The following is a 26,147-nucleotide window of genomic DNA, read 5'->3' as shown; positions in this document are numbered from 1 at the left end:
AAGTGCAAAAACCTGGATCGGGACATCCCGAGTCTGAACATTAAGTATCTTGTCTTTGCCGTCTATTCAATTGAAGATAAGTTGAAAAGGATTTGTTGTATTCTCTTTTTATTTACCATTTACACAACGTGACAACCTCACTGCTTTTGGCTTTTGTACTAAGAGTCGATATCAGTATCGGCCCTAAAAAAACCATATCAGTGGATCTCTATCATATTATTGGGCCCGCATGGCCCATAGTAAAAGGAATCCCAACGGGAGTCCTTTTGCAATGGGACATAAGGACCTATTGTTTTTCTAAGGTTTTATTATTATTCCGCCGCCTCTTTGAGCACTAATTTGACCCACTTAACATGCTTCAAAACTCACCATATTTGACCCACACATCAGGACCTGCGAAAATTGTCTTTTAATTAAAAAAAACGAACCCCAAAACTCAAAATTGCGCTCTAGCGCCCCCTAGAAAGAAAACTGCTTATAACTCCCAGTACGAATGTTGTAGAGACATGAAACAAAAACCTCTATGTAGGGCTCACTTAGCCCTACTTTTCATTATTTAATTTCCTCGGGCAAAAATCAACAGGAAGTTGGCAATTCCCCCTTCAAGACAAAAATGTACTAAAAACAGTCACTTTTGCCTCTTTGAGCTGTAATTTGACCCCCTTAACACGCTTCAAAACTCACCGAACTGAACACACACATCAGGACTGGCAAAAATTGCAATCTAAAAAAAAAACCTAACCCCAAATCTCAAAATTGCGCTCTAGCGCAATTTTTGAATAAAACGCAGAAAAAAACTGCTCCTCGGAAGAAAAAAATGACAAAACTGCCTGTAACTCCCACTGGGAAGGTCGGAGAGACATGAAACAAAAACCTCTATGTAGGTCTCACTTAGACCTACATTTCATAAATTGACAACCCCCAGCAAAAATCAACAGGAAGTTTGCTATTCCCCCTTCAAAACAACATTTTTGTAAAAACCGGTCACCTTTCTTCAAACATTATCTCCTCTGAGCGCGTTTGTTGTTTCGGCTTCAAACTAACACAGGAGAGAGATTGAACCCTTCTGATTAAAAGTTGGCGAAAGAGTTTTGATACCTGCTCCGGTTTTGATTTTATGACCCTTCAAAGAGCCGCTGCGCTGATGCTGCTGCGCTGCTGTTTTTTTAAGATGGCTGCTTAAAATAAAAGCAGGAAGCACCAGCGCGCCCACACAATGCAGACAAGGTAGGTACACTAAACAAAAGTCTTGGGACAATTCGGACTAAAAGCAGACAAAAGTATTGGGACACTTATGACGGAAACTGAACAAAAGTATTGGGACACTTACACTGGAAAAAATTATTGGGACACTTAGGAATACCACTGAACAAAAGTATTGGGACTCTTGGGACTAAAACTTGACAAAAGTATTGGGACACTTAGGAATACCACTGAACAAAAGTATTGGGACACTTAGGACTACAACTGGACAAAAGTATTGGGACACTTAGGATTACAACTGGACAAAAGTATTGGGACACTTAGGACTACAACTGGACAAAAGTATTGGGACACTTATGACTACCACTGGACAAAAGTATTGGGACACTTAGGACTACAACTTGACAAAAGTATTGGGACACTTACACTGGACAAAAGTATTGGGACACTTAGGACTACAACTTGACAAAAGTATTGGGACACTTAGGACGAAAACTGGACAAAAGTATTGGGACACTTAGGACTACAAATTGACAAAAGTATTGGGACACTTAGGACTACCACTGAACAAAAGTATTGGGACACTTCGGACTAAAAGTAGACAAAAGTATTTGGACACTTAGGACTACCACTGGACAAAAGCTTTGGGACACTTACACTGGACAAAAGTATTGGGACACTTAGGACTACAACTTGACAAAAGTATTGGGACACTTAGAACTACCACTGGACAAAAGTCTTGGGACACTTACACTGGACAAAAGTATTGGGACACTTACGCCTAAACTTGACAAAAGTATTGGGACACTTAGGACTACAACTTGACAAAAGTATTGGGACACTTAGGACGAAAACTGGACAAAAGTATTGGGACGCTTAGGACTACAAATTGACAAAAGTATTGGGACACTTAGGACTACCACTGAACAAAAGTATTGGGACACTTCGGACTAAAAGTAGACAAAAGTATTTGGACACTTAGGACTACCACTGGACAAAAGCTTTGGGACACTTACACTGGACAAAAGTATTGGGACACTTAGGACTACAACTTGACAAAAGTATTGGGACACTTAGGACTACCACTGGACAAAAGTATTGGGACACTTAGGACTACAACTTGACAAAAGTATTGGGACACTTACACTGGACAAAAGTATTGGGACACTTAGGACTACAACTTGACAAAAGTATTGGGACACTTAGGACGAAAACTGGACAAAAGTATTGGGACGCTTAGGACTACAAATTGCCAAAAGTATTGGGACACTTAGGACTACCACTGAACAAAAGTATTGGGACACTTCGGACTAAAAGTAGACAAAAGTATTGGGACACTTAGGACTACCACTGGAAAAAAGTATTGGGACACCTACACTGGACAAATGTATTGGGACACCTACACTGGACAAATGTATTGGGACACTTAGGATTAAAACTTGACAAAAGTATTGGGACACTTGGGACTATAACTTGACAAAAGTATTGGGACACTTAGGACGAAAACTGGACATAAGTATTGGGACACTTAGGAATACAACTGGACAAAAGTATTGGGACACCTACACTGGACAAAAGTATTGGGACACCTACACTGGACAAAAGTATTGGGACACCTACACTGGACAAAAGTATTGGGACACTTAGGACTACAACTTGACAAAAGTATTGGGAAATTTAGGACTAAAACTGGATATAAGTATTGGGACACTTAGGACTAGCACCTGCCAAATACGCGGGCCCGACCAATGCTGCTTGCAGCTTTAATGTTTCTATTGGTGTTGGTATTTAAAAACAAAAGTCTTCCTACCTCAGTGTCAGAGAGCCTCTGTTGGCCACGCTTGCTTCCCGCCATCATCTGCTCGTCCATGTCCATGTCACTTCCTGCGCTGTGCTGCGTGTCGCTGTTGTCGCTGCTGTCGGGACTGGCGGCGGGCGAGCCTGGCGGACAAACAATGACAAAGACGCGGCGTGTGAGAACCACGCTCCTGTCGCTGTGGTGCAGCCGGACCGACCCTTCTTGTTGCCCATGGAGATGTTGGTGTTGAGCAGCGAGGCGAAGGAGCTCTGCTTGGACAGCTGCGCCTTGGCGGTCAAGGCGTTGTTCCACAGAGCCTTGATGAGCATGGAGGCCAGGTAGAGTGTCTGCAAACAAACACTTTGGTGTAACTCTGTGTCGTACTCGGCGAGTCAGAAGGTACCTGCTCCGTGTGCGCGCTGGGGTGCAGCCCTGACACCAAGTTGAGGACGTGGCGCAGAGGCACCGGGTCCAAGTTCTTGATGAGCAGAGGAAAAAGGTCGTGGATGTAGCGACTGCAGTGTTTCAGCTGTGGCAGGAAGTACAAAAGAACACAAGTTGACCTTTATAGTAGAGAATAAACTGGATTGCATCACAGAAAGTTTGTCAAACAAACCTTTTACAAAGTGATCTCTGCAAACACGAGATGATGAAAGTGATATTTTCCCCTGACTTTATAACCTTTATGAACCACTTCTTTGGGGACTCTATGAAAAGATATTTCCTATCTCTCTTTTCCAGGGGTGTCAAGACTCATTTTAGCTCAGAGGAAAATCTATTCCTACGTGGGCCGGGTTGGTAAAATCATAGCGAAATAACCTAAAAATAAAGACAACTTCAGATTGTTTCACTTTGGCCAAAAGTAGAACAACAAATTCTGAGGGAAAAATTGGAGCAGTTTCAAAAACAGCATGAAGAACACAATGACTTTTTGGGGCGGTATAGCTCGGTTGGTAGAGCGGCCGTGCCAGCAACTTGAGGGTTCCAGGTTCGATACCCACTTCCACTGCCGTTGTGTCCTTGGGCAAGACACTTTACCCACCTGCTCCCAGTGCCACCCACACTGCTTTAAATGTAACTTAGATATTGGGTTTCACTATGTAAAGTGCTTTGAGTCACTTGAGAAAAGCGCTATATAAATATAATTCACTTCACTTTTTCTCAGTATATTTACAAAACCATTACACTTAAAGCACCTCCTGTTTAGCATTCTCATGTTGGCAGTTCATTAAAGACGTGTTTAGAGAAGCAATCGCCGCATTGGTGACATCCACAACTGCCACAACACATTCATCTATCAACAGTCTACCCCAGGGCAGCTGTGGCTACAAATGTAGCTTACCACCACCAGGCGTGAATGAATGATGGGTTCCCGCTTCTCTGTGAGCGCTTTGAGTATGTAATAATAGAAAAGCGCGATATAAAATCTAATCCATTATTATTATTATCATTCAAATATTACAATTACAATATAAACAAAACTATTATCAAAATGACACCATAGCCGAAATCAAACCTAATCAAGATGAACATAGTAGATTTAAGCATAACAAAACAGAATAAACTACAAATGTAGAAACACTTTTTTTACAATGGAGTTCAGGGTGCGCATCGCACAGTCAACCAGCACGGAACTCTTAAGTAAAAAGATGATGGTCATGTTGACTTAAGTCTTTGCATTTTACCGTTGAGTGGATAATTTACGATGAAAGAAGATATTGTGCGTCGATACTGCGTCAGTCTGCCAGCCACAACAGAAGCAGCTGATCGTTTGCACCTGCGCTGATTGGAGGAGCGGCAGCCATTCCAGAGGGCACTTCAAGTCAGCTGACACGTCATCTTTAAATAGTGTCATGTGTGACGTGGGCTAGGGATGTCCCGATCCAGGTTTTTGCACTTCCGATCCGATACCGATATTGTTTTTGCACTTCCGATCCGATACCGATACTGACCGATACCGATACTGACCGATAATGGCCTATCCGAGCATGTATTAAAGTTTAAAGTTATTTAGCCTACTTAGTTGTCAGAATCATGTTGAAAAGGGTTTTAGTACTCTTGATAACAACTAGCCAGCTGAATTAGGGGAGTTTGAATAATACACAATGGTTGGTAACAAGAAACTGACCTGTTTATTCAAGGATAAACACAAAATAAACAAAATCATACATGACAAACAGAAATGGCATCATTGAAACTAGGGCTGGGCGATATGGCCTTTTTTTAATATTGCGATATTTTAAGGCCATATTGCGATACACGATATATATCTCGATATTTTGCCTTAGCCTTTGAATGAACACTTGATGCATATAATCACAGCAGTATGATGATTCTATGTGTTTTGATTGATTGATTGAGACTTTTATTAGTAGGTTGCACAGTGAAGTACATATTCCGTACAATTGACCACTAAATGGTAACACCCCAATAAGTTTTTCAACTTGTTTGAGTCGGGGTCCACTTAAATTGATTCATGATACAGATATATACTATCAGATATATACTATCATCATAATACAGTCATCACACAAGATAATCACATTGAATTATTTACATTATTTATAATCCAGGGTGTGGAGGGGGCGCCGGATGTAAGTGTCAAAAAGACAGCCAAAAGAGTTTGATATGAGAATAAATCTAAAGTTAAAATATAGGGTAGAAATGCATCCATTTGCAGGAAATGTAGTCTTGATTTTCAACATTTTCTTTCAAGGCTTGCATGTCTACATTAAAACATTCTTCTTCATACTGCATTAATATATGCTACTTTTAAACTTTCATGCAGAGAAAGAAATCACAACTAAAAAAAATCACTAATTTTTTCATACGGTGTTGATGTGGAAATTTTTGCCTCAGCATTTTGATGGTGTGGACGTGTGGCACCGAATGGAGATAAGCGTCTCGACAGACGTTACAATATTTGAACAATGATGACGAAAACTGTTTTCTCTGTCGTGTCGGTGTGTCGAAAATTGTTATGCGCTTATTTTTTTATTTGATTTTGTGCGTGGCATATAATTGCTATGCGCAGAGGACGCTTAAACAGTGCGCAATTGCACAGGCGCGCACCTTAGAGAGAACGTTGGTCACACGGCTGCGCTAGCATCACAGCTAAGGTTAGCCATGCTGCTACCTCTCTGCTCGGGGAGGACGTATACGTATGTGAAGTATGACGTGACAGTATGTGACGTGTGTAAGAAGGTGCGCTCGCTGTCTGTGAGAGGGAGACACAGGAAAGAGTGAGAAGAGCCTGTCGTGTAATGCCAGCAGCTAAAAGCAACTGCGTGAGAATCCACAGACCTGTGGATGTGTTGAAGGTGTGCTGGAAAATGCGGAACGGAAATTAGGGAGCAGCAGAAAAGTGGAATGTACTATTTAAATCGGTGCGTTGGAAAACACGGAGTGGAGTTTGTTTTTTTTAACTGGATCTGGACCGGCATTTTCTCATGCCTTGCCGATACGCATTTTTTTGCAAATATCGGCGGCCGATCCGATCCAAATATCGGATCGGGACATCCCTAACGTGGGCTACACTTGAATCGCCATTGTGATATTCAGTGGACACATTTAGAACAGCAGTTTGTTTGGTTAAAAAAAAAAATTGCAGCTAATTTTTATAGTGAGTAAACTCCTCTTGCGGGCCGAATTAAACCTACGTCTGACAACCCTGCTCGAGTTGAACAACTGGAACACCCGAGAACAGAACAAAAGTACGACATTTTCTGATCAAACTGCTCGACCGTCGTGGCAATGAAAGCAAGAAGAAAAGCGGACGTGACGTCGTATGCCACCCGGCTACATGGCAGGGAGTCTCACCTGAGCCGCGGCCCAGATGCAGTCCACGTGCTGCGTGCTGAGTCGGCATTCTGCAGCCAGGAAGTTAAGGATCACTTGGCACTGTTTGATGATCTGAAACACAAACGTCAACTGGATGAAGAAACTGCCGTGTGCAGGAAATGCTGATGGAATGTGGACTGAATGGCAGAAAATGTACTAAGACATACTGTCAACATTGAAATGGACGCTGTAATAATTGGAATCAAACGATATAACTCCTAAGTGTACGGCTGCAAAATTAGCTTAAAAAAAGTTACCGTATTTTCCGCACTATAAGGCGCACCTAAAAACCACAATTTTTCTCAAAAGCTGACAGTGCGCCTTATAACCCGGTGCGCTTTATTACGATTCATTTTCATAAAGTTTCGATCTCGCAACTTCGGTAAACAGCCGCCATCTTTTTTCCCGGTAGAACAGGAAGCGCTTCTTCTTCTACGCAAGCAACCGCCAAGGAAAGCACCCGCCCCCATAGAACAGGAAGCGCTTCTTCTTCTACTGTAAGCAACCACCCGCCCCCGGAAGAAGAAGAAAAAACGCGCGGATATCACCGTATGTTTCATTTCCTGTTTACATCTGTAAAGACCACAAAATGGCTCCTACAAAGCGACAAGGATCCGGTTCATAAAAAGACGCAATCTCTCCATCCGCACACGGATTACTACCGTATTTCACAGCAACTGATATTCCTGTGAACCGCACTGTGGAACGGGAGCACGTACGGTGAATATTCGCACCACAGGGAATGAGAAGTCATCCTTCACTGTGGTTCTAGCTTGCCATGCTAACTTCCACCCATGGTGATATTCAAAAGGAAGACCTTGCCAAAAGAGACCTTTCCAGCCGGCGTCATCATAAAAGCTAACTCGAAGGGATGGATGGATGAAGAAAAGATGAGCGAGTGGTTAAGGGAAGTTTACGCGAAGAGGCCGGGTGGCTTTTTTCACACAGCTCCGAAGGCGAACACACCTTCACTAAGACGGGCAGACAGCGCCGGACGACATACGCCAACATTTGCCAGTGGATCGTAAATGCCTGGGCAGATATTTCGGTCACAACTGTGGTCCGAGCTTTCCGGAAGGCAGGATTCACAGAACTGCTGCACAACAACAGCGACACTGAATCCGATGACTTCGACGAGACGGAGCCGGCCATTTTTGGATCCCACGCTTGCGCAACTTTTCAATTCGGACACCGAAGACGAAGAATTCGAAGGATTTACGAATGAAGAATAACTTCAGAAGGTGAGCGCTATGTTTATTTTGTGTGTTGTGACATTAACGTTCGAGCAACATTATGTTGCTATTGCTCTACACCATTTTGAATTTTACTATGTTTGTGATTGCACATTTGCGTACATTTTGGGACAGAGTTGTTAGAACGCTGGTTTTCAATATATTATTAAAGTTTGACTGAACTATCTGACTGTTTTTTTGACATTCCCTTTAGCGCAGCGTAGGCGCGGCTTATAATCCGGGGCGGCTTATTGGTGGACAAAGTTATGAAATATGTAATTCATTGAAGGTGCGGCTAATAATCCGGTGCGCCTTATAGTGCGGAAAATACGGTACTATGTAGAGTCTGCACGGGACTCAAACCTTCATTTTCAAATGGAGGAGGAAAAAAGTCCTCCTTTTTGTCCAATACCACATGAAAGTGCTTGCTTTTTGCCATCTTATTTGTCCAGACTGACACACCCTCCATCATCAACATAATGGCCCCCCCCTGCTCCACGCCATAAAGTGTGTGAAACATGCCATCTTCAGCAACGCTCACCTCAATGTGCAAGTTAGGTCCAAAAATGTGCTCCACCACATTATTGTGGATCAACCAGTCAGCCAGTTCCTTTGCTATGGACCTGGAACACACACACACACACACATACTGGTTATCATTTGGAATGGGGAGCAAGTTTTTGATTATGACTTGTGAGGACCAGCCTTTCTACATGTTGTCGAGGCATAAAAAGGTAAAATGGTGTAAAATGTCCACTGTCCAGTTAGCTCATACATGTCTTTAAATCTCTGGATTGATGAAGTAATGTGCTGATCATTCTTACTGGGGACTCTGGGGAAATAGACTTCCTATGGGGACCACATTTAAATGTATTTATATTATCATTTAGTGCAGCCGGGCCGGAGCAGGAGGGGATAGAAAGAGAAAAAAAAAGAAGACAGAGGGGGAAATTGTGGGGACAAGAGGGGGATTAGACAGAGAGACAAAAACAACAACAGCAAACAACAACAATAGAGCAACATCAGCAAATACAACATGTACAAATATGATGGTAAAAGTAATAGCAAATAAGCAGTTAGCGAAAAATAAAAAAATAATACAGAAATGACAATGAGCATTATTACACTACAAATGGATCAATACAAATACCAATAGAAATATCACTATTGATGAAGAACACTACCAATACTTTTACCTTTATTATCAACAATACAGTTGTTCAAATGCAACAATACATATACGTAATGATAACTTGAGATACGAAAGAATGCAGAAAAATGGAGGGGGAGAAAGAGAAGCAACCTACATTAACCTTGTAGATTGTTATAGTAACAATAGGTTAAGCTTTGTCAGAAGGTAATAATGTTTTATAATCATGCTGTATGAAAATATCATCCTAAGGAACACTGAACCAGATTTTGTTTTTGGACAAATATATGAGTTTTAACAAAGGATGGATACCATCCAGAATCACAGTACTATTAATGCCAGGACTACAAATGTTTCACTTTTGAAGAAAATGTATTTTCTCTTTTACCAATATTTGAAACACGTAAACAAAGTAACCCAAATTTCCCTGTTGTGGGATCAATAAAGGATTATCTTATCTTACCTTAAACCACAGAAATAAAATACAAACTCATTTAAACTTGTATTTTTAACAACATTGAACATAAAGAACTGTTCTACTTAACCAGTCTTGCTGATTATCTCTTAATCTACTATTTGACCTGCAATCTCCTTGAGTAGGCCGTAATGCGTTTGTACACACACACACACACACACACACACACACACACACACACACACACACACACACACACACACACACACACACACAACTTCACTGCTGGCCATTCCCGCTTCAAAGCTTAAAAATCACTGAGGCATCTTCACAATGGATCTGACTATCATTTAAAAAGGTTTGCCTTTAGGGGACCTGTTGTTTTGTCCCCATACCGTCAGAGGTCCCCTAAAGGTGACTGTGTAAACAAACACAAACGCAAACGAACACAAACACAAACGAACACAAACACACACAAACACGAAGACACACGAACACGAACACACAAATGAACACAAACACAAACAAACACGAACACGAAAACACACAAACACGAAAACACACAAACACACACGAACACAAACACACACGAACACAAACAAACACACACGAACACACACAAACACGAACACACAAACACACACAAACACTAACACAAACGAACACAAACACAAACGAACACACACACAAATGAAGACACACACGAACACACACACGAACAAGAACACACACACGAACACGAACACACACACGAACACACACACACACGAACACGAACACAAACACACACACACAAACACGAACACACACACAAATACGAACACACACACAAACACACACACACGAACACGAACACACACACACAAACAAACATGAACACACACACGAACACAAACACACACGAACACGAACACAAACACAAACACACACAAACACACACGAACACAAACACACACGAACACAAACACACACAAACACGAACACACACAAACACGAACACACACAAACACGAACACAAACAAACGAACACACACACAAAAGAACACGAACACGAACACACACACGAACACGAACACACACACACACGAACACACACGAACACGAAAACACACGAACACGAACACAAACACACACAAACACAAACACACACGAACACAAACACACACAAACACAAACGAACACACAAACGAACATGAACACAAACACACACAAACACAAACACGAACACACACGAACACACACACACGAACACACAAACGAACACAAACACAAACAAACACGAACGCAAACAAACACGGACACACACACACGAACACAAACGAACACGAACACAAACACACACAAACACGAACACACACGAACACACACGAACACACACGAACACGAACACACACGAACACACAAACGAACACGAACACAAACAAACACGAACGCGAACACAAACGAACACGAACACAAACACACACGAAGACTAACACAAACACAAACACAAATGAACACGAACACAAACACACACGAACACAAACACACATGAACACAAACACAAACACAAACACTAACGAACACAAACGAACACAAACACAAACACAAACAAACACGAACACAAACGAACACGAACACAAACGAACACGAACACGAACACAAACACAAACGAACACAAACGAACACAAACACAAACAAACACAAACGAACACAAACACAAACGAACACAAACACAAACGAACACGAGAACCCACACACACGAGAACACACACACACGAGAACACACACACACACACGAGAACACACACACACACACACACTACAACACACACACGAGAACACACACACACACGAGAACACACCCACACAAACTACAACACACAAACGAGAACACACACACGAGAACACACACACACACACACGAGAACACACCCACACAAACTACAACACACAAACGAGAACACACACACACATGAGAACACACACACACACACACGAGAACACACACACGAGAACACACACACGAGAACACACACACACACAGAGAGAGAGCAACTTACGTTTCCGTGTCAGACACCAGAGACTCGTTGTTGCAGACGTCGTTGAAAGTGTGCAGCTGGTTCTGAGGGAAACATTCAAGCGCCGTGAGTGAGTGAGGAGGCAGACGTGGCGCCAAGATGGCGTGCATTCGGACTCACGGTGATCTGGCTGAGGCCGGCCAGGCGCATGGTGAGCGTGGGCGACATGAAGTACTTGAAGGCCAGGTCCAGACTCTCCTTGTCGAAGCACAGCGCACTGTCCAGCGGCTCCTTCACCGTGCTCCACATCATGTCGGCCATGTTGCGTGCCGCGCTCTGCCGCAGTTCCTGGTCGGAGAGCTTGCACAGGTACCTGGAAGACATCTTGCTTCAGGACAAGAAGACACTGACGACAGCCCTGATGTCATTTGGCGCAACGATGTTTCTATTCACGCGGGATGTGTACTGAGCACCCGTACTTTTTGGTACCGGTTCCTAATCGGGAGGACCGTTAAGGTTCTGCAAACATAGATGACTTGTAAGACTTCCTTGCTGTGAGATGTTCCATGATGTTGCTGCTGTACAATAAAATGATTTGATGTATAGATGTGCTGATAAGAGTACCCATGGGTATTGGTTTGGATAGAACCTGAACAATATACATCCCTACTAGTCGCTGAGTCAGCGTTGCCTGCACTCGGCCTCCTCCAAGGTCATGTGAGGGGAGCTTTGCTGGAGGCCTGGAAACGGTTGCTATGGTGACCACAGCTCTTCCGAGCCGTCAGAATTTTAACTGCCGCCCGCGAGCGGCAGAACGACACCTATCAGGTGACATGTTTAAATAGTAATATTGATCAATTAGATTTAAAAATAGATAGATACATTTAAATACATAAATAAATAAAATAAATAAAAACAATTAAAAAAATTAAATAATTTTTTTTAATATATTTATATACACACTACCGTTCAAAAGTTTGGGGTCACATTGAAATGTCGTTATTTTTGAAGGAAAAGCACTGTACTTTTCAATGAAGATAACTTTAAACTAGTCTTAACTTTAAAGAAATACACTCTATACATTGCTAATGTGGTAAATGACTATTCTAGCTGCAAATGTCTGGTTTTTGGTGCAATATCTACATAGATGTATAGAGGCCCATTTCCAGCAACTATCACTCCAGTGTTCTAATGGTACAATGTGTTTGCTCATTGGCTCCGAAGGCTAATTGATGATTAGAAAACCCTTGTGCAATCATGTTCACACATCTGAAAACAGTTTAGCTTGTTACAGAAGCTACAAAACTGACCTTCCTTTGAGCAGATTGAGTTTCTGGAGCATCACATTTGTGGGGTCAATTAAACGCTCAAAATGGCCAGAAAAAGAGAACTTTCATCTGAAACTCGACAGTCTATTCTTGTTCTTAGAAATGAAGGCTATTCCATGCGAGAAATTGCTAAGAAATTGAAGATTTCCTACAACGGTGTGTACTACTCCCTTCAGAGGACAGCACAAACAGGCTCTAACCAGAGTAGAAAAAGAAGTGGAAGGCCGCGTTGCACAACTGAGCAAGAAGATAAGTACATTAGAGTCTCTAGTTTGAGAAACAGACGCCTCACAGGTCCCCAACTGGCATCTTCATTAAATAGTACCCGCAAAACACCAGTGTCAACATCTACAGTGAAGAGGCGGCTGCGGGATTCTGGGCTTCATGGCAAAGTGGCAAAGAAAAAGCCATAATTGAGACTGGCCAATAAAAGAAAAAGATTAAGATGGGCAAAAGAACACAGACATTGGATAGAGGAAGACTGGAAAAAAGTGTTGTGGACGGATGAATCCAAGTTTGAGGTGTTTGGATCCCAAAGAAGAACGTTTGTGAGACGCAGAACAACTGAAAAGATACTGGAAGAATGCCTGACGCCATCTGTTAAACATGGTGGAGAGAAAAGGGATTCTGAATAAGGAAGGCTATCACTCCATTTTGCAACGCCATGCCATACCCAGTGGACAGCGCTTGATTGGAGCCAATTTCATCCTACAACAGGACAATGACCCAAAACACACCTCCAAATTGTGCAAGAACTATTTAGAGAAGAAGCAGGCAGCTGGTATTCTATCGGTAATGGAGTGGCCAGCGCAGTCACCAGATCTGAACCCCATTGAGCTGTTGTGGGAGCAGCTTGACCGTATGGTACGCAAGAAGTGCCCATCCAACCAATCCAACTTGTGGGAGCTGCTTCTAGAAGCGTGGGGTGCAATTTCTCCAGATTACCTCAACAAATGAACAGCTAGAATGCCAAAGGTCTGCAATGCTGTAATTGCTGCAAATGGAGGATTCTTTGACGAAAGCAAAGTTTGATGTAAAAAACATCTTATTTCAAATACAAATCATTATTTCTAACCTTGTCAATGTCTTGACTCTATACTCTATTCATTTCACAACGTATGGTGGTGAATAAGTGTGACTTTTCATGGAAAACACAAAATTGTTTGGGTGACCCCAAACTTTTGAACGGTAGTGTATTTATTAAGTGCAGCAGGGGTTCTTAGCCTTTTCCACTATTAGAAATCTTATTCTTGATTTTAAATGGTATTCGATAATTATTTTTAACCTACTTACAGTTTAACAGGATAAAAAAAAACAACCTAAAAATTAATACTAAATCATGAAAACTGATGAAAAATACATTTACATATAATTACATAAATAAAGTCTAACTGAATCCATAACATATTTGTTTCTTAAATACTGTCAATAAAACGAAAACATATTCCACACTATAGTTATAATTTTTGCGCTGAAGAAACTTTTCTACAACTTCTGCTCCAGACTTCTGTTTGTTTGATATTGTCATTACTGCCACAAGTGGTGGAAAAGTGTACTACAACTGAGGACCACAGCTGAGGAACAGATACTTTTGACGGCCCTCGAGGGCAGTGTTTTTCAACCTTTTTTGAGCCAAGGCACATTTTTTGCGTTGAAAAAATGCGGAGGCACGCCACCAGCAGAAATCATTAAAAAACTAAACTCAGTTGACAGTAAAAACTCGTTGTTGGATATGACTTTAAAGCATAACCAAGCATGCATCACTCTAGCTCTTGTCTCAAAGTAGGTGTACTGTCACCACCTGTCACATCACACCCTGACTTATTGAGTTTTTTGCTGTGTTCATGAGTGTAGTGTTTTACTTCTTGTCTTGCGCTCTTATTTTGGTGGCTTTTTCTCTTTTTTTGGTATTTTCCTGTGGCAGTGTCATGTCTTCCTTTGAGAAATATTTCCCACATTTACTTTGTTTTAGCAACCAGGAATATTTCAGTTGTTTTTATCCTTCTTTGTGGGGACATTGTTGACTGTCATGTCATATTCGGATGTACTTTGTCTTTGCTCCACAGTAAGTCTTTGCTGTCGTCCAGCATTCTGTTTTTGTTTACTTTGTAGCCAGTTCGGTTTTAGTTTCATTTTCCATAGCCTTCCCTAAGCTTCAATGCCTTTTTAGGGGCACTCGCCTTTTGTGTATTTTTGGTTTAAAGCATTAGATACAACGTTTACCAACACTCAACTACGGCACTTTATTTGCAGATTATAATTACTGGTTAGCATAAAATATTTTTTACCCAAATAGGCGAAATAACATAATCTCCCACGGCACACCAGACTGTATCTCACGGCCAGTGGTTGAAAACCACTGTTCTAGAGGGCGCTTGCGGGGCCCAACTTTACCACTACTGAATTAGAAATTCTACTCTTGATTTTAAACGTATTTAATAATATTTCCAACCTGCTTACAATTTAACAGAATAAACCTAAAAAATAAAATCATAAAAATAAATATGTATCAAATAAACTGCAAAAGAAGGTACAAAAAATACATTTTATTATACAGTGCTAAAATACATTTGAAACTAATATAATACTGTCAAAATTAAAGTGCAAAAGAAAACCCATCTTCCACACTATAGTCATAATTTTTGCGTATAAGAAACCTCTCAGACTTTAGCTCCAGACTTCTGTTTGTTTGATATTGTCATTACGGCTACAAGTGGTGGAAAATTGTACTACAACTGAGTACCACTGCGACCCACATGGACCACAGCTGAAGGTACAAAAAATACATTTACTTATTATTATGCAATGCTAAAATAAATTCTAAAATAGTTTCTTAAAAACTGTCTAAATTAAAGTGCAAACGAAAACACATCTACCACACTATAGTCATCATTCTTGCGCTTAAACTTTTCTACAACTTCTTCTCCTGACTTCTGTTTGTTTGATATTGTCATTACTGCCACAAGTGGCGGAAACGTGTACTACAACTGAGTACCACTGCAGCCCATACGGACCACAGCTGAAGAAGGTACAAAAAATACATTTACTTATTATGCAATGCTAAAATAAATTCTAAATTAATAGTTTCTTAAAAACCGTCAAAATGAAAGAGCAAACGAAAACACATCTTCCACACTATAGTCATCATTTTTGCGCTTAAACTTTTCTACAACTTCTGTTTGTTTGATATTGTCATTACTGCCACAAGTGGTGGAAAATTGTACTACAACTGAGTACCACTGCGACCCATATGGACCACAGCTGAAGGTACAAAAAATACATTTACTTATTATTATGCAATGCTAAAATAAATTCTAAAATAGTTTCTTAAAAACTGTCTAAATTAAAGTGCAAACGAAAACACATCTACCACACTATTGTCATAATTCTTGCGCTTAAACTTTTCTACAACTTCTTCTCCTGACTTCTGTTTGTTTGATATTGTCATTACTGCCACAAGTGGTGGAAAATTGTACTACAACTGAGTACCACTGCGACCCATATGGACCACAGCTGTAGGTACAAAAAATACATTTACTTATTATTATGCAATGCTAAAATAAATTCTAAATCAATAGTTTCTTAAAAACTGTCTAAATTAAAGTGCAAACGAAAACACATCTACCACACTATAGTCATAATTCTTGCCCTTAAACTTTTCTACAACTTCTTCTCCTGACTTCTGTTTGTTTGATATTGTCATTACTGCCACAAGTGGTGGAGAAGTGTACTACAACCGAGTACCACTGCAGCCCATACGGACCACAGCTGAAGAAGGTACAAAAAATACATTTACTTATTATGCAATGCTAAAATAAATTCTAAATTAATAGTTTCTTAAAAACTGTCAAAATTAAAGTGCAAACGAAAACCCATCTTCCACACTATAGTCATCATTTTTGCGCTTAAACTTTTCTACAACTTCTGTTTGTTTGATAATGTCATTACTGCCACAAGTGGTGGAAAATTGTACTACAACTGAGTACCACTGCGACCCATATGGACCACAGCTGAAGGTACAAAAAATACATTTACTTATTATTATGCAATGCTAAAATAAATTCTAAATCAATAGTTTCTTAAAAACTGTCTAAATTAAAGTGCAAACGAAAACACATCTACCACACTATTGTCATAATTCTTGCGCTTAAACTTTTCTACAACTTATTCTCCTGACTTCTGTTTGTTTGGTATTGTCATTACTGCCACAAGTGGTGGATAAGTGTACTACAACAGAGTACCACTGCAGCCCATACGGACCACAGCTGAAGAAGGTACAAAAAATACATTTACTTATTATGCAATGCTAAAATAAATTCTAAATTAATAGTTTCTTAAAAACTGTCAAAATTAAAGTGCAAACGAAAACCCATCTTCCACACTATAGTCATCATTTTTGCGCTTAAACTTTTCTACAACTTCTGTTTGTTTGATAATGTCATTACTGCCACAAGTGGTGGAAAATTGTACTACAACTGAGTACCACTGCGACCCATATGGACCACAGCTGAAGGTACAAAAAATACATTTACTTATTATTATGCAATGCTAAAATAAATTCTAAATCAATAGTTTCTTAAAAACTGTCTAAATTAAAGTGCAAACGAAAACACATCTACCACACTATAGTCATAATTCTTGCCCTTAAACTTTTCTACAACTTCTTCTCCTGACTTCTGTTTGTTTGATATAGTCATTACTGCCACAAGTGGCTGAAACGTGTACTACAACTGAGTACCACTGCAGCCCATACGGACCACAGCTGAAGAAGGTACAAAAAATACATTTACTTATTATGCAATGCTAAAATAAATTCTAAATTAATAGTTTCTTAAAAACTGTCAAAATTAAAGTGCAAACGAAAACACATCTTCCACACTATAGTCATCATTTTTGCGCTTAAACTTTTCTACAACTTCTGTTTGTTTGATATTGTCATTACTGCCACAAGTGGTGGAAAATTGTACTACAACTGAGTACCACTGCGACCCATATGGACCACAGCTGAAGGTACAAAAAATACATTTACTTATTATTATGCAATGCTAAAATAAATTCTAAATCAATAGTTTCTTAAAAACTGTCTAAATTAAAGTGCAAACGAAAACACATCTACCACACTATAGTCATAATTCTTGCCCTTAAACTTTTCTACAACTTCTTCTCCTGACTTCTGTTTGTTTGATATTGTCATTACTGCCACAAGTGGCGGAAACGTGTACTACAACTGAGTACCACTGCAGCCCATACGGACCACAGCCGAAGAAGGTACAAAAAATACATTTACTTATTATGCAATGCTAAAATAAATTCTAAATTAATAGTTTCTTAAAAACCGTCAAAATGAAAGAGCAAACGAAAACACATCTTCCACACTATAGTCATCATTTTTGCGCTTAAACTTTTCTACAACTTCTGTTTGTTTGATATTGTCATTACTGCCACAAGTGGTGGAGAAGTGTACTACAACCGAGTACCACTAGCCCAGGGGTGCTCATTACGTTGATCGCGAGCTACCGGTCGATCTCGGAGGGTGTGTCAGTCGATCACCAGCCAGGCATTAAAAAAATAGTCCTAAAAATGAGCGATCATAAATCTTCACTATGACGTCACTTTCGTCACTTGATTGACATTCACGGCACCCGAGGGTCTTCTGAGATGACGCTGGCTGCTGCCAGCTCTTTAAAATTACCGACAGGAAGGCGAGAAACACTTTATTTCAACAGACTCTGGCGCCGTACCTGTCGTCAAAACGCCAAAGACCGACTGCACAGTTGCACAGTTGTGCTACCAAAATAAGAGTCTCAGAAATCTGGCGTGCACAAGCTAGCAAGCTCCGGAGTTTGCCGACAATGTATTTCTTGTAAAGTGTATACAAAGGAGTACGGAAGCTGGACAAATAAGATGCCAAAAAACAACCACTTTCATGTGGTATTGGACAGAAAGGAGGACTTTTTTTCTCCTCCATTCGAAAATGCGGACATTATCATCACCACTGTCTGATTCCAATCAATGCAAGTCATCAGAATCAGGTAATACACCAATTTATATTCTTGTCTTCATGAAAGAAAGGAATCTATATGTGTTAAACATGCTTGTATTATCTTTAAACACCTTTAACTTATTAACAATATTAACTATATGTGTTAAACATGCTTGTATTATCTTTAAACACCTTTAACTTATTAACAATATTAACTATATGTGTTAAACATGCTTGTATTATCTTTAAACACCTTAAACTTATTAACAATATTAACTATATGTGTTAAACATGCTTGTATTATCTTTAAACACCTTTAAGTTGTTAACAATATTAACCATATGTATTAAACATTCTTGTATTATCATTAAACACCTTTTACTTGTTAACAATATTAACTATATGTATTAAACATTCTTGTATTATCATTAAACACCTTTAATTTTTTAACAATATTAACTATGTGTTAAACATGCTTGTATTATCTTTAAACACCTTTAACTTATTAACAATATTAACTATATGTGTTAAACATGCTTGTATTATCTTTAAACACCTTTAAGTTGTTAACAATATTAACCATATGTATTAAACATTCTTGTATTATCATTAAACACCTTTTACTTGTTAACAATATTAACTATATGTATTAAACATTCTTGTATTATCATTAAACACCTTTCATTTTTTAACATTAACTATGTGTTAAACATGCTTGTATTATCTTTAAACACCTTTAACTTATTAACAATATTAACTATATGTGTTAAACATGCTTGTATTATCTTTAAACACCTTTAAGTTGTTAACAATATTAACCATATGTATTAAACATTCTTGTATTATCATTAAACACCTTTTACTTGTTAACCATATTAACTATATGTATTAAACATTCTTGTATTATCATTAAACACCTTACATTTTTTAACAATATTAACTATATGTGTTAAACATGCTTGTATTATCATTAAACACCTTTAACTTGTTAACAATATTAACTATATGTATTAAACATGCTTGTATTATCATTAAACACCTTTCATTTTTTAACAATATTAACTATATGTGTTAAACATGCTTGCATTATCATTAAACACCTTTAACTTGTTAACAAAAACATATATTTCATAAATAAGTAAATATAAATTATATATATGAATGAGGTAGATCCCCACGACTTGATCAATTGAAAAGTAGCTCGCCTGCAGAAAAAGTGTGAGCACCCCTGCACTAGCCCATACGGACCACAGTTGAGAAACAGATACCTTCTTTGACGGCTCGTGGGGGCCAACTTTTCCACTACAGGGGGGCCCGGGGCCACTCAGGCTGAATTAGAAATCCTACTCTTGATTTTAAACAAATTCAATAATTATTTCTAACCTGCTTACAGTTTAACAGGATAAAACTAAAAACTAAAAACAAATCTAATAAATTAAATATACTGCAAATAAAGGGAGAAAAAATACATTTAATCAAATAAATCCCAACTAAACCCTGAAGTACAGCACACTTAATGACATCCTGAAATGGTCTTTTTCCAGTCAAAACCCCCTAAAGTAGCACAAAGTTGGCCACAACTCGAGCAGCAAGTACGTTTAAAACCATTGAGTGGTAAGAAGTAGCGTGTGATGGTGCACGTCCACGTACCGTATGACATACGTGCGGAAGGGGATGATGTGCTGCATGACTGCAGGAATGTGCAACCATATCCGGATCTGCGCACAAACAAACCGAGGTGAACACACGTCACGGGGGGGGGGGGGGAGCCTGCGGGGACTCACGTTGGAGACGATGTTGATGAAGGCGTGCGCGATGGGGAAGGGCAGACTCTCGGGCGTGGCCGACTCGAAGCACTCCTTCATGAGCGACAGGCCGTGCTCCCTGCAGAAGAGACACACGTAGCGCAGCAGGTGCAGCGGGACCTCCACGTCCTGGACACAGGTTTAGAGCTTTTACTTTGAAAAGACGCAGCCATGTTGGAAGGAACATTTTCCCTCCTTTTGGCAGAATAATTAGAAATCACAAGCTGACACACTCGTTACATAAGCTTTCTGACATACCCTACATTCCATTTCAAACCTGCGGCTTATTTATGGATTTTTCTTCGCTGACGGCCGTATATGTAAAAAAACAACAACAGGCGAAGACACTGAAAAAGGTGTGATATTGTTTGTGCTATGGCGCCATCTGTTGGACGAGTTTGCTAACTGCAGCGTGTGTTTGGACTGGCTTTGAACCGTGCCATTCCGTCTTCCAGCCATCCATAGCGTTTCCACTCGTATGGATTCTTCATTAATCACGCCAAACAACGTTTCTAGGTTTTTGCAATATAACTAAAACTATTCTTACTTACTAAACAGTCCCATGCAGCTAATATGGAAAAATACTTTGTATTCTAAATTTAGTGGGTGCGGCTTATATACACATTTTCTCTCGTTTAACAATGTAGCAGCCCGGAGAGAGAGAGTGGAGGAGAATGTTAAGTTAACTTTCAGTTTCTATCACTCCCTGGGCAAGCTAAATTAGGCGGACACTCGCATGAGAGACAGGCAACCATTTTAGCTCGGGTCACTCTCCTACGTACTTACTCCTTGTAGAAAAAAATTGTTAAACTTCACTTCTTGTCACCTCTCGGCATTTCAGAGCTAAATAATGAAAGAGAAGGAGCTAATTGTGCAAACATATTTGAGGTGGAACAAACACATTTAAGGCGGAGCAAACACATTTAAGGCGGAAGAGACGTATGGAAAATACGTATTTAATGTGGAAAAGACATTTATGGTGGAAAAGACGTATGGATATGACGTATTCAAGGTGTAAAAGACGTATGGAAAAGACATATTTAAGGTGAAAAAGACGTATGGAAAAGACATATTTAAGATGAAAAAGACGTATGGAAAAGACGTATTTAAGGTGGAAAAGACATATTTAAGGTGGAAAAGATGTATGGAAAAGACATTTAAGGTGGAAAAGACGTATGGAAAAGACAGTCAAGGTGGAAAAAACATGGGGAAAAACATATTTAAGGTGGAAAAGACAAATAGAAAAGACGTATTTAAGGTGGAAAAGACATATTTAAGGTGGAAAAGACGTATGAATATGACGTATGTAAGGTGGAAAAGACATTTAAGGTGGAAAGTCGTATTTACGGTGGAAAAGACATTTAAAGTGGTAAAGACATATTTAAGGTGGTAAAGACAAATGGAAAAGACGTATTTAAGGTGGAAAAGACATATTTAAGGTGGAAAAGACAAATGGAAAAGACGTATTTAAGGTGGAAAAGACGTATGAGTATGACGTATGTAAGGTGGAAAAGACGTATGGAAAAGACGTATTTCAGGTGGTAAAGACATATTTAAGGTGGAAAAGACAAATGGAAAAGACGTATTTAAGGTGGAAAAGACGTATTTAAGGTGGTAAAGACATATTTAAGGTGGAAAAGACGTATGGACAAGACGTATTTAAGGTGGAAAAGACATATTTAAGGTGGAAAAGATGTATGGAAAACACATTTTAGGTGGAAAAGATGTATGGAAAAGACATTTAAAGTGGAAAAGACGTATGGAAAAGACATATTCAAGGTGGAAAAAACATGGGAAAAGACATATTTAAGGTGGAAAAGACGTATGAATATGACGTATGTAAGGTGGAAAAGACATTTAAGGTGGAAAGTCGTATTTACGGTGGAAAAGACATTTAAAGTGGTAAAGACATATTTAAGGTGGTAAAGACATATTTAAGGTGGTAAAGACAAATGGAAAAGACGTATTTAAGATGGAAAAGACATATTTAAGGTGGAAAAGACGTATGGAAAAGACGTATTTTAGGTGGTAAAGACATATTTAAGGTGGAAAAGACAAATGGAAAAGACGTATTTAAGGTGGAAAAGACATATTTAAGGTGGAAAAGACGTATCAATATGACGTATGTAAGGTGGAAAAGACGTATGGAAAAGACGTATTTAAGGTGGTAAAGACATTTAAGGTGGAAAGTCGTATTTACGGTGGAAAAGACATTTAAAGTGGTAAAGACATATTTAAGGTGGTAAAGACAAATGGAAAAGACGTATTTAAGGTGGAAAAGACGTATGAATATGACGTATGTAAGGTGGAAAAGACGTATGGAAAAGACGTATTTAAGGTGGAAAAGACATATTTAAGGTGGAAAAGACGTATGGAAAAGACGTATTTCAGGTGGTAAAGACATATTTAAGGTGGAAAAGACATATTTAAGGTGGAAAAGACATATCAATATGACGTATGTAAGGTGGAAAAGACGTATGGAAAAGACGTATTTAAGGTGGTAAAGACATTTAAGGTGGAAAGTCGTATTTACGGTGGAAAAGACATTTAAAGTGGTAAAGACATATTTAAGGTGGTAAAGACAAATGGAAAAGACATATTTAAGGTGGAAAAGACGTATTTCAGGTGGTAAAGACATATTTAAGGTGGAAAAGACGTATCAATATGACGTATGTAAGGTGGAAAAGACGTATGGAAAAGACGTATTTAAGGTGGTAAAGACATTTAAGGTGGAAAGTCGTATTTACGGTGGAAAAGACATTTAAAGTGGTAAAGACATTTAAGGTGGTAAAGACAAATGGAAAAGACGTATTTAAGGTGGAAAAGACGTATGAATATGACGTATGTAAGGTGGAAAAGACATTTAAGGTGGAAAGTCGTATTTACGGTGGAAAAGACATTTAAAGTGGTAAAGACATATTTAAGGTGGAAAAGACAAATGGAAAAGACGTATTTAAGGTGGAAAAGACAAATGGAAAAGACATATTTAAGGTGGAAAGACATATCAATATGACGTATGTAAGGTGGAAAAGACGTATGGAAAAGACGTATTTAAGGTGGTAAAGACATTTAAGGTGGTAAAGACAAATGGAAAAGACGTATTTAAGGTGGAAAAGACGTATGAATATGACGTATGTAAGGTGGAAAAGACGTATGGAAAAGACGTATGTAAGGTGGTAAAGACATATTTAAGGTGGAAAAGACGTATGGAAAAGACGTATTTAAGGTGGAAAAGACATTTAAGGTGGAAAGTCGTATTTACGGTGGAAGACATTTAAAGTGGTAAAGACATATTTAAGGTGGAAAAGACAAATGGAAAAGACGTATTTAAGGTGGAAAGACGTATCAATATGACGTATGTAAGGTGGAAAAGACGTATGGAAAAGACGTATTTAAAGGTGGTAAAGACATTTAAGGTGGTAAAGACAAATGGAAAAGACGTATTTAAGGTGGAAAAGACGTATGAATATGACGTATGTAAGGTGGAAAAGACGTATGGAAAAGACGTATGTAAGGTGGTAAAGACATATTTAAGGTGGAAAAGACGTATGGAAAAGACGTATTTAAGGTGGAAAAGACATTTAAGGTGGAAAGTCGTATTTACGGTGGAAAAGACATTTAAAGTGGTAAAGACATATTTAAGGTGGTAAAGACAAAAAAGACGTATTTAAGGTGGAAAAGACGTATGGAAAAAGACATTTAAGGTGGAAAAAACATGGGGGGGAAAAAACGTATTTAAGTTGGAAAAGACAAATGGAAAAGATGTATTTAAGGTGGAAAATACATTTTTTATTTGGAAAAGACGTATTTAAGGTGGAAAAGACAAATTTGAGGTGGAAGAGACATATTTGAGGTGGAAGAGACATATGGAAAAAAACATATTTAAGGTGGAAAATACATTTTTATGGTGGAAAAGACGTATGGAAAAGACGTATTTAAGGTGGAAAAGATGTATTTAAGGTGGAAAAGTCGTATTTACGGTGGAAAAGACATATTTAAGGTGGTAAAGACATATTTAAGGTGGAAAAGACGTATGGAAAAAGACATACCGTATTTTCCGCACTATAAGGCGCACCTAAAAACCACAAATTTTCTCAAAAGCTGACAGTGCGCCTTATAACCCGGTGCGCTTTATATATGGATAAATATTAAGATTCATTTTCATAAAGTTTCGGTCTCGCAACTTCGGTAAACAGCCGCCATCTTTTTTCCCGGTAGAACAGGAAGCGCTTCTTCTTCTACGCAAGCAACCGCCAAGGTAAGCACCCGCCCCCATAGAACAGGAAGCGCTTCTTCTTCTACTGTAAGCAACCACCCGCCCGCGTAGAAGAAGAAAAAGCGCGCGGATATCACCGTACGTTTCATTTCCTTTGTGTGTTTACATCTGTAAAGACCACAAAATGGCTCCTACTAAGCGACAGGGATCCGGTTCATGAAAAGACGCAATCTCTCCATCCGCACACGGATTACTATTTCACAGCAACTGCTATTCCTGTGAACCGCACTGTGGATACAACGGGAGCACGTACGGTGAATATTCGCACCACAGGGAATGAGAAGTCATCCTTCACTGTGGTTCTAGCTTGCCATGCTAATGGCCAGAAACTTCCACCCATGGTGATATTCAAAAGGAAGACCTTGCCAAAAGAGACCTTTCCAGCCGGCGTCATCATAAAAGCTAACTCGAAGGGATGGATGAAGAAAAGATGAGCGAGTGGTTAAGGTAAGTTTAAGTTTACGCGAAGAGGCCGGGTGGCTTTTTTCACGCAGCTCTGTCCATGTTGATATACGTATGTTTGTGATTGCACATTTGCGTACATTTTGGGAGTGAACAGAGTTGTTAGAACGCTGGTTTTTAATATATTATTAAAGTTTGACTGACCTATCTGACTGTTTTTTTGACATTCCTTTAGCGCAGTTAGATGCGGCTTACAACATGGGGCGGCTTATTGGTGGACAAAGTTTTGAAATATGCCGTTCATTGAAGGCGCGGCTTATAACCCAGGGCGCCTTATGGTGCGGAAAATACGGTATTTAAGGTGGAAAAAACATGGGGGAAAAAACGTATTTAAGTTGGAAAAGACAAATGGAAAAGATGTATTTAAGGTGGAAAATACATTTTTTATTTGGAAAAGACGTATTTAAGGTGGAAAAGACAAATTTGAGGTGGAAAAGACGAATGGAAAAGATGTATTTAAGGTGGAAAATACATTTTTAAGGTGGAAAATACATTTTTAATGGTGGAAAAGACGTATGGAAAAGACGTATTTAAGGTGGAAAAGACAGAAAAGACGTATCTAAGGTGGAAAAGATGTATTTAAGGTGGAAAAGATGTATTTAAGGTGGAAAATACATTTATGGTGATAAAGACATACCGGTATTTAAGGTGGAAA

At 39.2% G+C, this 26,147-nt stretch overlaps 1 protein-coding gene across 7 annotated transcripts in view; it reads right to left on the bottom strand.

The window, feature by feature from the left end:
* The window catches only part of usp34 (ubiquitin specific peptidase 34), a 161,262-nt gene that overhangs the window by 120,594 nt on the left and 14,521 nt on the right, over positions 1–26,147 (bottom strand). For all 7 annotated transcript variants that reach the window (XM_061984359.1, XM_061984364.1, XM_061984361.1 and 4 more), the window contains exons 5-13: positions 20,734–20,883; positions 20,600–20,667; positions 11,819–12,011; positions 11,681–11,742; positions 8,615–8,696; positions 6,821–6,913; positions 3,405–3,530; positions 3,219–3,348; positions 3,014–3,144 (exon numbers count right to left, since the gene is read on the bottom strand). In XM_061984359.1, coding sequence (XP_061840343.1) covers positions 3,014–3,144; positions 3,219–3,348; positions 3,405–3,530; positions 6,821–6,913; positions 8,615–8,696; positions 11,681–11,742; positions 11,819–12,011; positions 20,600–20,667; positions 20,734–20,883 — 1,035 coding nt within the window. The remainder of the gene's footprint in view (positions 1–3,013; positions 3,145–3,218; positions 3,349–3,404; positions 3,531–6,820; positions 6,914–8,614; positions 8,697–11,680; positions 11,743–11,818; positions 12,012–20,599; positions 20,668–20,733; positions 20,884–26,147) is intronic.

This window comes from Nerophis lumbriciformis, linkage group LG25, assembly GCF_033978685.3.
Source record: "Nerophis lumbriciformis linkage group LG25, RoL_Nlum_v2.1, whole genome shotgun sequence".
Classification (NCBI taxonomy): domain Eukaryota; kingdom Metazoa; phylum Chordata; class Actinopteri; order Syngnathiformes; family Syngnathidae; genus Nerophis; species Nerophis lumbriciformis.
Note: the sequence above shows the minus strand (reverse complement) of the source record. Positions and strands in the feature narration are given on the sequence as shown.